Source organism: Bufo gargarizans, chromosome 5, assembly GCF_014858855.1.
Source record: "Bufo gargarizans isolate SCDJY-AF-19 chromosome 5, ASM1485885v1, whole genome shotgun sequence".
Lineage (NCBI taxonomy): Eukaryota > Metazoa > Chordata > Amphibia > Anura > Bufonidae > Bufo > Bufo gargarizans.
The window spans coordinates 277,630,251-277,643,368 of record NC_058084.1 but is presented as its reverse complement, the minus strand read 5'-3'; the positions used below and the strand labels follow the sequence as shown (position 1 = coordinate 277,643,368).

Here is a 13,118-nt window from a genome sequence, read left to right as displayed (position 1 = left end):
GAGCGCTAATGTGAAAGTAGCCTGAGTCTGACAACTTCTGTCCTTGGTAAACCCATGCTGGTTGTCACTTAGGATATTATTTATGGTCATGTGCTCCTGTATATAATGCCATAAGTCCATCAAACATTTTTCTCACAATGGAAGTTAAGCTAACTGGTTTACAGTTTCCTCAGAAAGATCTAGAGCCGTTTTTGAAAATGGGCACCACATTGAGCTTGCGCCAGTGGCATGGCTCTGTACCATTCACTAGAGAATCTCTAAAAATAACTCAACTGAGTTCTTTAAACCCATTCCCGCAAATGTCCATAACTGTACTTCCAAAAGATGAGCAGGCGCCATTGCTGCTGGGAGCCTGCTGTCAATTTTGATAATTTATCTGAGCAGTGAAACCCTAGGATTTCTGTGTTCCCAAGGCTCGATGAATGGCTCTCCCGTGGAGAAATCAAGGGAGCCGTTAATTCACTTTGAAAGCCTTGATTCTTAGGCTCAAGGCTACCACAGCAGTACGTACCTATGGCGCCCTGCCTGTGCAGATTCATTCACCATATCTACATGCAGCCAGCTTAGTACATTACATGATGTAGTAACACCCTAGCACATCTACATCAGTTCTTTTCTTTTGTGTATGCAGATCTATGCCTATTAGCATTGTTGAGGGGGCCTACTGTACCTGCTCGGACATTGGTTTTTAGCATTTATATATAGGATTTAAAGATGCTTGGGCTTTTTTTGCTCTTTGGCCACATGCCATTCATTTAGTATTTTTTTTTACAGCCATTTGTAAATTTAATTTGTGTAGAGTACATTTATAGACTCCTAGAACTAAATGGTAAGTTTCAATGAGAGACTCAGCAATTTGAAAAACATTAATTGGAGGAGAACTGTTGCCCGTTTGCTTTAGCAATTAGTGGAGCTCATGGGCTTTATATCCCCCATGTATGGCATTTCTAGCATGTCAGTCAGAAAATACATTTCACAACCTCCACTGCCTGTTGTTTTATTGTTTTTGTTTTTACTTGAAGAAATACAACAAGGTGCTCAAATAACATGGTTTATAATCCTATGCAGTATTGATGACAAAGCCATGTAAAATTCAGATTTCAAGACCAGGACACCATTGAACTGGTGAAGTGGTTCAGGTATTAGAAGCTCTGCCTGTTTAGTTAAACGGTAACTAAACCTAAACTTTGAATGTGGCGTAGACAGCAGGCGCTGACTGCAGATAGCATTACTGTACGGTATAACATTGTTCTGCTTTTAGTGGGAATGTTTGAGGACTGACAGTATAGTTTTACATTTGTGATTGGAGTATGTTCTTTATATTCCTTCTCTGGATGTTTACTTACTTTTATGTTTTCAGGTCTCCAACTATGGCCGGTGGATTGTTTGCTGTAAGCAAGAAATACTTTGAATACCTTGGAACTTACGACATGGGCATGGAAGTCTGGGGTGGTGAAAACTTGGAGCTTTCATTCAGAGTATGTATCAGCGTATACCTATTAGGTTTAGGAACATTTTATATGTAGTCCTCATATTCTCTTCTGTTGGCCTATGCAAACACTGAATACCAGCAGATAAGTGGAACGGACTTGTGGAAAGTAGTGTCCTTTCCTGTTTGATAACTTTTCTCATTTAGCACAGGCAGCTAAGAAAATGAGATGTGATACAAAGGCTTGTTTTAAACAGTAGTCTGCATTATGTTAACAGGTTGGTCGAGTAAAACAGGATACGGCAGGTGTTTTCTAAGTGGTTTGCATCAAAATGTGACAATGCCGACAATGAGCAATAATTGTCTCACAGTGGTATCTACCTTCATTGTTTTTCACCCCACCCGTTTTTCATTCCTCAACCATGCTTCATTAGGGATGAAGGCCATTTTTTATCCTGCTTTATACTGTGAGCACAAGTCAATTTAAGGCTGGGTTCACATTACGTTTTCCCCTCACAATTAGCATGTACATCGGGAACCTCCAGACGTACACATTAAACATTTCCATAGGGCTCCATTAGTCAGACGGAGGTCAAAAGAGTATCTATTTGACCCCTTCCAGCTGCTATACTTCAGTATAATGCAAAAAAGCAGGATGGAATAGTGTAGTAGACCGCACTATCCCATCCTGCAGGGTCCTGTATAACAAATCTGTTTAATGGTGGCCATACTGGCTTATGGGTGAAGGATACCTCTGTATGGCATCCCTCACCAGCCTCCAATCAACTGATGCCTCAGAGAGCTTCTGTGACAGTTTAAGCCCTTCTACCATAAGCAGTGCAGCTGGAGGCTCTGCAATAGGTTAAATTCTGCAAAAGAATTTAGTGGGAAGGGAAAGTAGTGAGGGACTGTGTGGGGACGTATCCCATTGTACGCCTATAAAGTGGTATACGTTTGAGCCATATGCATTTTAAGTCCTCCAGACGTACACCTCTGATGTAAGACTCAAAACGTGTGAATCCAGCCTGATTGAAAGAGTACAGTTCTTTTCATTAGATTTTTTTTAATTAGTTGATACATATGTCAGGACACTTTTATAGATTAGATTGTACATTCAGCGTATGTATTGGAAGGCACTCCTTGTAAATATAGTATACATATCCACAGTCCTATACAGCCAGTGGATGGCGAGAGTATGCATTTAGCATTCCTTGGGTAGGTATACTGGAAGGGTACAGCCACACGGGCTGATTGTTGCACAATCGCTAATACCCTTCACAGCGTATCTGCCTTTTGTAAATGTAAATTTAAGGGTTAAATTTGAGGAAGACTTTTTTGTTTTGTTTTTTCAATCTATGTCCCTATGTACAGAAAAGAGTTGCATGCTGCATTTTTTTTTTATATACATGAGGCCACTGACAAAGCAAATATATACATTTTATAACGGTGTCAATGTATGCCATTGTATACAGGAAATGGTAAGAAGCCAGCACTCCGATCCTAGAGAGGCTACGTAGGGACGCATTTCGGTCCATCCCAGCCTTCCTCAGCTGCTATATATATAGTTAAGGAAGGTTGGGATGGGCCAAATCATGTCCTAATGTATGCTGTAAACTGAAATAAAGATGATTAACAGGAAAGACAGGGCGTGCCGGGGATTCTGTTTGAGTATGTCACTGTATGGCCTTATTTATATTTATTTCACATATTCTTTAACATTTACAGGTTTGGCAGTGTGGTGGGACTCTTGAGATCCACCCTTGTTCTCATGTTGGGCATGTTTTTCCCAAGAAGGCCCCTTATGCTAGACCAAATTTCCTGCAGAATACTGCTCGTGCTGCTGAAGTGTGGATGGATGATTATAAGGAACATTTCTACAACAGAAACCCACCGGCTAGAAAGGTATAGAGGACATCACATATATAAAACAAATATTAAGTTTGAAGGTATTATAAACCTATGCCATGCAATAGTAGGGTGGCTCAGTGATCAAATACCTTAGTGATTGATTAAATATTACTACACTTTATGTAAAACACAGGGATTTAAAACGCCCATCATAAGGATTGTCATATACTACAAGAAACATTTAGCCAGAAGTACACAGAATCAATTAAAGGGATTATCCCACAGATTTAAAACTTTTTGAAAGTTTTTTACTCGTTTATCTGGAGGAGATTCTTTACTTTCTCTGGGTGGCCAGCAGGACATTAAGCACATGCATCACTAAAGATGCATTAGCTCTTGTTAATTCCTTCCTCCCCTGCATACAAAATAGTCCTGCACATATAGCCCCAAAGATGCATATGGTATGTAATGCCCCACAATTTCCATCTCTACTCTCTAGTAAGTAGTAGGTGAGTGAGTGAGTTGTATGGCCTGCTTCACTGTGAAATCACTTCTCCAGCTCTGAGGGGAGGGAAAGAACAGGTAAGCTACTCAGCATGTTAGAATGCAGGAGAAGTTAGACCAAAAGAATAAACAGCAGAAAAATGTACATAAGAAAACAAAGAATATTTTTATTGGATGTACATTGCAATAATACTTCATTAAAATGCCCTATTCATTGCATATGATAAAATAAAAATGCTAAAAGGAAGCTCTAAAGCCCTTCTACCATGAGAAAGTTGGTAGTGGGCTGCCACCTTATTAAAGAGGACCTGTCGCCACTCCTGACATGCTTGTTTTAATAGCTTCACGTATTCGCCATGTAATAACACTTATAGAGCATCTATTCTTATGGCTCTATATTGTACCTTTCCTGTGTTATTTCTACTAGAAGTTATAAATTAATTGGTAGTAGTCTGCAATAAGGGTATAGAGGGGAGGTAACAACCCCCCTGCACGTTACAGGAGGCAGAATGGCTTAGCATTAGCTTTTATAACCCAATAAGCAGAAGAGGAATTACAGTCACAGTGAAAGATAACAGGATGGAGGTTGGTTTACTGGACTGGAACAGGTGAAATGGAAGAAACGGCTAGATTTAATTGGCAAGGAGAGCTACCAGAAGAAAGAATGTCTACTGGGAAGAGCTGCAGCACGAGAAGATAGATCTGTCAGCAAAGAGAACCAAGCCAGGGGAGGGGGAAGCCAATCTTGACTGACACCCACAAGAATAACTTCACAGAATGTTGTTAGATGCCCCTACAGCACTGAAACTGCATGTAAACAAAGGGGCCAGAGCAGTACTAGGTATGTGTGGAAAAAAAAACTCTTAAATGCGGTAGATGCCAAAAAGCTCAGTCGCATCATACTATTCTGTTATCATGCAAGCGTATCTGATCTTGACCCATAAAAAAACTCCTATTCATAGTGTATTAATAAATAGTAAAAAATAATAATGATAGCACGCTATATGAAATTAATTTACAGGATCTTTTACTTACAGTTTAATATTTTATACTAGGAAAAATATGGAGATATTTCTGATCGGAAAATAATTAGAGAACGACTACAGTGCAAGAATTTTGATTGGTACTTGAGAAATGTTTTTCCAGATCTACATGTCCCAGAAGATCGTCCTGGTTGGCATGGAGCGGCAAGTATACTGATTATGATGCTCTGATATATGCCATTCATAGAATTTATGTCGGCAATTATATTTTTATGTTGTTTTTTGTAACTTTTTTTTAAAAGGCAACTTTTGTTTGTTTTGGTTGAGAAAATGACAGAAAACAGATGTATGTGTAAGATACTGTGGCAATATACTGGGAATGTGACCAGTTGTGGAGCATATGTATTTGTTACACTTATTCATATAATAACTATGGCTATTTGTGCTCTAATCATTGAAAAAGACACAGGTCCATCAAGCCCAAAATATAATCCTACAGTTTTGTTCTAGAAGACAAAACCCCTCATGAAGCGAGATGCCAGATGCCTCTTATGAGAAAAATCCTTACTAAATCAATTACCTATACCAAAAAATGTAGTACTAATTAGGGATCGACCAATTATCGGAAGTACCGATATTATCGTCCGATATTAAGGCTTTTGTACATTACCGGTATCGGCATCTAACCTTGCCGATATACCGATAATGCGTATAAAGCGAATACTAGTTAGCGATTCCATTATGGAAGCGCGCACTAGTTTGCATCGGTTGCCAGGAGCGTGGAAGAAGCACAGCAAGCGCTCCCAATACTCAATCTCCCTGGCCTTCTTTGATGGGGCCCGCGCTCCACTGTTCTGACCCCGTAAATTTGACACTAGTATATTATAAATGTAAATTATAAATTGACTACCAACTAAGGGCTTTATTAATTTATAATTTACATTTATAATATACTGGTGCCAAATTCAAATTTCCACCACCTCAGTGACTACCATCTTGTGATACTATCTTTCAAGGAAGGAATCTAGGACCACTTGAACTTCTCTCTGCTCTTAGGGGCAGGGAGACACAGCAGAATTTTGTTTTTAATGGGAGACAGAGCTTCAGTTCGTGGCCTGGCAGGTAAAAGCCAGGACTGCGCCAAGAAGGAACGTGTGGAGCAAATGACAGTGTCCAAACAGAAGAAACCCAGCAGCTATGAAGCCTTCTGCACTTGCAAGCGGGCATAATTTTTAAAGACCGGACTTCCGCCATGCATGTTAAGGTGGCTTTGCGTTCCATAAAACCACTTTATTTTTTAAACCTTATTTCCCCTAGATGTACAGCATTGCCCCTTTGTAAGGGTCTGTGTATAAAAAGATTGTTACAAAGGTCTCTGTACTGTCCCTTCATATAAACTCAATGACAAAAATTCACCCAGCCACAAATGTCAAATTGCTGTAAAATTCTGCATGCAGTTATATCTCAGGCAGATTCTTATTACAGATGTAAAGACACTGACCTTGCCCCAAGAGGGTATAAAATGTTTCTCCCTCTGCCTTATAAAAAAAGTTCTTATAACTTACTTTTAATTAGTGTACCTCTTTTGAGAGATTGTTGGCTACTAGACATACCTTTACAACACACTCAAAGACATTTTCCCCATTTGACAGATTTTGAAAGGGGGGTGCATCAGTAAACAGAGTGAAGCAGGGTGGGCATTTTGATGGATTGCCCACTATCTCAGCCTTCTGACACTGTGAACAGGTTCTGGATGGCCCAGACAGACCACCACAAAAGGGGGATCATTTAATCTGTAGACAGTTATGAACAGCTCCCACAGTTTTTTTTATCCACCATCTAGACACAATTGGCGTCTTCATTACACACCCCTATCTCTTCCCATATTATTTCCAGGCATTTGGCAAAGGACATTTGGTGTCAAGGTGCCCATCATATGCCCTGATGTTGACAGCCAGCCACTTTCACCTTCATTTGGAGTGGTGTTGTGAATGGGAAACCTGGACTGCTGAGGACTTGACTTTAGTGAAGAATCCAGTTCTGTATGGGATCCCACGATGGTTGGGTTCAAATAGAGAGGCCTGGTGGTGAGAGCTTCAATCCTACCTTTGCTGTGAAGTGACACACTGCTCCACACACAGCAAGGGTTTCCCAGGAATGTCTCCGCCTAACTGCAACACTTCTTTGTCCTGCCCAGTCTCCAGATTCATCTCCAATGAAAGCTGGGATGCCAACTAGAGCAATCTATAAGTGTGCAGGATCCTCAGGCCCATCTGCAACATCGGTGGGCAAATATGCCCCAGAATGCCATGCAGAACCTGTATGCCTCTATGGACAACCATATCTCTTCTTGACTCCAGGCTGGAGGTGGCCCAACAGGGTTCTAGAGCCTCCTTTCAATTATACAGTTTCCCCCAATAAACTTCCGCTCTAATAAAAGAATTAAAAATCATTCGATTGGTACCCAGCAGAAACAAAGGTAAGGTTAAAACTATCATTTATGGAGCCATGTTAAAATACAGACATACACCCTAAAAAGCTTATTTTTAGGGTGTGCATCTGTATTTTAATATGATTTAGGATATTCCAGTTTTAACCTTGCTTTGGCTTTTGCTGGACATCGATCACAAGATTTTAAATTCTCCACAAAACGTTGCACATTTTATGCCAGTATAGCCAGTGACTTTAATAGAGGCAAAACTACAGTATTTCTGTACTCTGCATGTGCGCTTGATGCACTTTTTAATACATCCTATGATTTTATTTGTCTGGCTGGCACTGGTTGCGAAAGTTACATTTATTTTGCTATGTAAAGGGTTTCTTGAAATTAAAAAACTTTTTGCTGAGAGCAGGAAAGTTGATAAATTGTTCAGTCCCATGCCATCACAGCACTGCTGCCCACGTTCACTTGTAATTGTAAAGTGTAATAACATAATATAAAATTTAATTGAATTATATATATTTTTCAGGTCCGCAGCTTGGGCATAACATCTGAGTGCTTAGATTATAATGCACCAGATCATAACCCTACTGGAGCTCATCTCTCACTATTTGGGTGTCATGGACAAGGTGGCAATCAGGTAGATTTGCATTAGGTATCGCGCTGTAATGTTTGTTTTCTAACCTGCAAACATTTGCAGACTGGTGTATTGTCATCTTTATGCTAATGTATAGTGAAGCCTTTCACGTGTGTATGTGTGTTTATGTCACATATGAAGCGTGATTACATGAAAGAACTCTATTTACCCATCTAATTCAAGTACTTGGATTTCTTAACCAAAACTCTTTTTATTGAGAGTGCATATGGTCTGGACAAAAAATCATGCATCAATATAAAGCCATTCGCAGATGGCAGCAGCATAATGGGTGCCAATATTCTCACAGACCATGTCAGATCTACTAACATAGTGAGTATAAACAATTTAGTAACAACGAAAGAAAAGACACAGACAAGATTGGAGGGTGGGGGGTTGGGAGAAGGGGTAGAATTGGGTGGGTAGAGGAGGAGAGGGAGTTCTTCCAATTCACTCGGGGTTGCGGTATTTCTCCCATGGTCGCCACAGTTTGAGAAACTTGGAACGTGTGCGAGTTTCCCAATGGGCCAATTCCTCAAATCTAAACAGTTGATCTGTTTTCTCGGTCCACATTAACATTGAGGGTGGTGAGTCATTCTTCCAGAGGAGGGGTACCAACAAACGCGCTGCAGTAAGAAGCATGGTCGGGAGGTCAGCTTTGGCAGGAGTAAGGGAATCGTTGGGACACCAGAGGAGTACTAGTTTTGCATCCAGACGTACCTTAGAGGCGCATATCCGGTTAATTGTGTTCTCTATTTGAGACCAAAAGGGGCGAATTTTACTACAAGACCACCATATATGTGACAAAGAGCCAACTTCTGTTCCACACCTCCAGCACTGCGATGGAATGTCAGGGTTGAGCCTATGTAGGAATTCTGGCGTTTTGTACCAGCGGGTCAGTAACTTGTAGGAATTCTCCTGAATTTTGATGCATCGGTTGAAGCCATGTGAATGGGCTAAGATAAAGGCCTTCTCCGGCTCAGTCAATTGGATTGTGAGCTCCTTTTCCCAGGCAGACATAAAGTGCAGTGCTGGAGGAGCAGAAGAGAGCAGCTCCCTGTAGAGTGTCGAGAGGGGCTTTTTCGGTAACTCGGGAACACAAAGCTTCTTTTCTAGCCAAGTAGGTGTATCATCAGCGGGGGAAGGTAGCTGGAGGGCTTTAACATCTCGGCTAAAGGCCCCAATAGAAAGGAAGGAGAGGGCTTTAACCTTTGGCAGAACCTGAATCTTGTCCCATGCCAAGTCCCCAGACGTGGAAGCTATATCTTGTAAGGTAAGGTCAGATAGTATGCTCCAGACTCCGGAGGGTCTGAGTATATCGGGGTGGATATAGTTCTGTAGTAGATGTAGGGGGAGGTGGATATTAGGGAATCTGATGTCTCGGGATTTATACAGTTTGGCCCATTCCACCAGCATACCTTTCCAAATGGGAGAGGCAAACGCGTTATTCGGGGTGCATGTGCGGATTCCCCATAGGATAAGTCCTTCTTTGTAGGTGAGAAGAGCACGTTCCAGTTGTACGCAAAGATTCGGGGGTTGGCGTGAGAGGAGAGAAAAGCACCTGTTCAGGAGCGACGCTGTGTAATAAGTTTGGATGTCGGGCATACCAAAGCCCCCAAATCTCTTTTCTCTTGTCAATATTGAGTACGCTATCCTGGAGGACTTGCCTGCCCACATGAACAAAGAGAACACACGGCGTATTTCCATAAAAAAGGAGCGGGGTAGCCAAATTGGTAGTGTCTGAATTAAATATAGAAGTTTGGGTACAATGAAGGCTTTAAGGAAGTTCTTCCTTCCCATCCAGGAGATGAAGGGGAGTTTAAGGGACTGTAGATGTGTTCTAATATCTTTGAGTAGGGGGCCATAGTTCAGACTGAATAGGTCATCTTGGTTAGCCGAGATTCGTATCCCTAGAAACTTAATATCACGGGGGGCCCAAGCAAAGGAGGTGGCGCGTTTAAGGTCCTTGACTACATATGATTTGCATGAAACATTCAGGGCCATGGATTTGCTATAATTAATCTTGAAGTTAGATATCCACCCGAACTCTTCGAACAAATAATGGAGCCGTGGGAAAGAAATCGTGGGGTTGGTGGTCATAATCAATAGATCATCGGCAAATGCCGCGGTGGTATGCATACAAGAGCCCATCTTGATGCCTTCAATTGCGGGGTCCTGTCTAATCTTGCATAGCAGCGTTTCCATAACTATGACAAAAAGGGACGGGGAGAGGGGGCATCCCTGTCTAGTGCCATTGGATATGGCAAAGGCAGGGGAAAGAGTGCCGTTGACTTTGACTCTGGCAGAGGGGGACGAGTATAAAGAGAAAATAGCCGCGATAAACTGATCAGGGAAGCCAAATTTTGACAGTGCCGCAGACATGTACTGCCAACTGACCCTGTCAAAGGCCTTTTCCGCGTCTGTACTGAGCAAGGCCAGTGGAGTTGAAGTGCTCCGTGCCCAATTCATGAGGTGAAGGAGGCGAACGGTATTTTCGTTCCCCTGTCTGCCAGAGACAAACCCAACCTGCTCCCTATGGATGATATCGGGGAGAATCCGCTGAATTCGCTGAGCCAATATCTTAGCCCACCACTTTACGTCCGTGTTAAGGAGGGAGATTGGGCGATAACTACCACAATTTAGAGGATCTTTGTTCTCTTTATGAATAATCGTAATGTGGGCCGAAAGCGATTGGGGGGGGAGGTGGCCACCGTTCAGTAGGTGGTTACACATGGAGCGGAAGTGGGGGACTAGGACCTCTTGAAAATTTTTATAGTACGTAATGGAGAAGCCATCAGGTCCAGGGCTCTTCCCTGAAGGAATAGAGGCCAGTACTTTCCGCGCTTCAGCATCTGTTATTGGGGCTACTAGTTGAGTTGACTGGGATTGGGTGATATTAGGGAGATGTAGGGAGGAAAGAAATTTTTCCGTGGCGTCCGTGAGGGTATTGAGCGACTGATTCGAGGGGGGAGGAAGATTGTAAAGCTCCGTATAAAAGGTGCTAAAGGCCATCGCAATGTCAGGGGTGGACTTCAGGTGAGTTCCTTTAGCATCTTTGATAGCAGAGATAAAAGAATCAGAATGTTGTTTTTTAACCAGCGCTGCCATAAGTTTGTTCCCCTTATCGCCATGAGCGTACGATTTAAATCTAGAGCGTAAGAGCAGTTTGGCTGATGTAACATTTAGTAAGTTCTTAAGCTTAGTTCTAGCATCACTAAGTTCAGTGGCACAACTAAGTGCCTGTGATTGTTTGTGCGTAAGTTCGAGCGACTCAATTTGGGACATAAGGGTGGCAATGGCTTGAGAACGTTGTTTTTTAACATGGGAGCCGAGGGCGATAAGTTCACCTCGGATCACCGCTTTATGGGTCTCCCATACAATCGGTGGCGAGGGAGGTGTGGGACCTGCGTTATTCCGCTGGAAGAACTCTGTCAGAGAGGAAGCTAGCTTCTGGGAGTTGGCTTGATCTAAGATGAGGGTGTCATTGAGGCGCCAATTCCATTCCCTTTTTGGAAGAGAGGTCAAGGTGAAATGTATAAAAATTGGGGAGTGATCTGACAAAGTAATATTACCTATTTTGGCGTGTAGGAGCAGTTGGGCATGTTTGGAGGATAAGAAGAGGTGATCCAGTCTATGGTATGAGGACTTGGCATGGGAAAAGAAGGTATAATCCCTACCAGAGGGGTTTAGAGTGCGCCATGTGTCAAACACACCTAATTTTTTCAGGGCCAATTTCAAACGCCTCAAACGTATGTGCGTAATAGCTGACTTCCCGGAGGAGGAGTCTAAGCTAGGATCAAGGGATACATTAAAATCTCCCCCTAAAATTACAATGCCCTCCTTGAAGGAGGATAGGAGCGTGAGGGTCTGAATCAGCCATTGGACCTGTCCCCTATTAGGAGCGTAGACATTAGCTAGTGTGATCTGAGTGTCAGCAATTACGCCCTTCACAAACAAGTACCGACCATCTGGGTCTGAGGAAGAAGCTGAGACTACGAAGGGTAGTTGCTTGTGAATGGCGATGCTAACACCTCTGCTAGCCGAACCATGTGTGCTGTGGTACCATTGTGAGAATTTTTTGGGTGGAAGATTAGGTATCTTACCCGACCGGAAGTGGGTCTCTTGGAAGAATGCTATGGAGACTTTATCTTTCTGCAGTAGAGATAGGATTTGCGACCTCTTACATGGCTCATTCAGACCTCTCACGTTGAAAGAGGAAACTATGACTTCAGCCATCTCCTGGCGGTGGTTGGGTACGTTGCATGTCATCAGTGGTAGACCAATCAAGCGTGGAAGAAGGAGGGAAAGACACGGTAGGAGAAGGGAAGACACAGACAAAATGAACAAAACTTCTGCAAATAAAATAACGGAAAATTAAATGCAAAAACCAGCAGTACTTGGATTTCTTTCGCATTTTACTCTTTTACAGACTAGGCTAGATTTATCAAAGCAATTGCGACAGTTTTCAAATGTAATTGCATTGAAAAGAATGTCACCACTTTTTTGGAGGACTATAAAATGATCTCATTTGTTAGAAAAAGGCTTTGAAGTTGCAGATGTATAGACTTGCATAAGATTTTTTATTTAGGGGGTGCTATTTCGTGATATGCATAGGAATGTATTTAATTGTTAATGATTGACATAAATACATTGTAGAGGGGTTGCTTGTAATCTGCGGATGTTGGTTGGATAGTCGTACTCCACAGCCTCAGAAATATTACCCCCTCAATATTTAAATGACTATTAGATATAATTTTCTTTTATATAGTGCAGCAGTCTTCATAACTATTTGTACACTTTGTTTCAGTTTTTTGAATACACAACAAAACGTGAGATTCGCTTTAATTCAGTCACTGAACTGTGTGCAGAAGTCCCAGAACACCAGACATACATAGGGATGAGGCATTGCCCTAAAGATGATAGTCCAGTCCCTCCAAACATTATTTGGGAGTTTCGACTTGTAAGTACTGAAATAAATAATTTTGTATGCTATTTATCTGTAGTGTTACTGTTAATGTGAGTACACAGCTGTTGGGTTTTAAGCCGGTTCTTGTTAAAGGGGTTGTCTCACTTCAGCAAGTGGCATTTATCATGTAGAGAAAGTTACTACAAGATACTTTCTAATGTATTGTTATTATCCATATTGCTTCCTTTGTTGGCTTGTGTTGTACATTTTTTATTTCTATGGTTATGACCACCCTGCAATCTTGCAGCAGTGGCCGTGCTTGCACACAAATGGAAAAGGCGCCAGTAAGCATAGACCGGAGATTTTTCCTACAG

General features: G+C 41.9%; 1 protein-coding gene across 1 annotated transcript in view; it reads left to right on the top strand.

Annotated features, from left to right (window-relative positions):
- Positions 1-13,118, top strand: part of LOC122938069 (polypeptide N-acetylgalactosaminyltransferase 4-like) — an 83,821-nt gene that overhangs the window by 66,570 nt on the left and 4,133 nt on the right. The window contains exons 6-10 of the mRNA XM_044293351.1: positions 1,361-1,478; positions 3,155-3,331; positions 4,837-4,968; positions 7,734-7,844; positions 12,646-12,798. Coding sequence (XP_044149286.1) covers positions 1,361-1,478; positions 3,155-3,331; positions 4,837-4,968; positions 7,734-7,844; positions 12,646-12,798 — 691 coding nt within the window. The remainder of the gene's footprint in view (positions 1-1,360; positions 1,479-3,154; positions 3,332-4,836; positions 4,969-7,733; positions 7,845-12,645; positions 12,799-13,118) is intronic.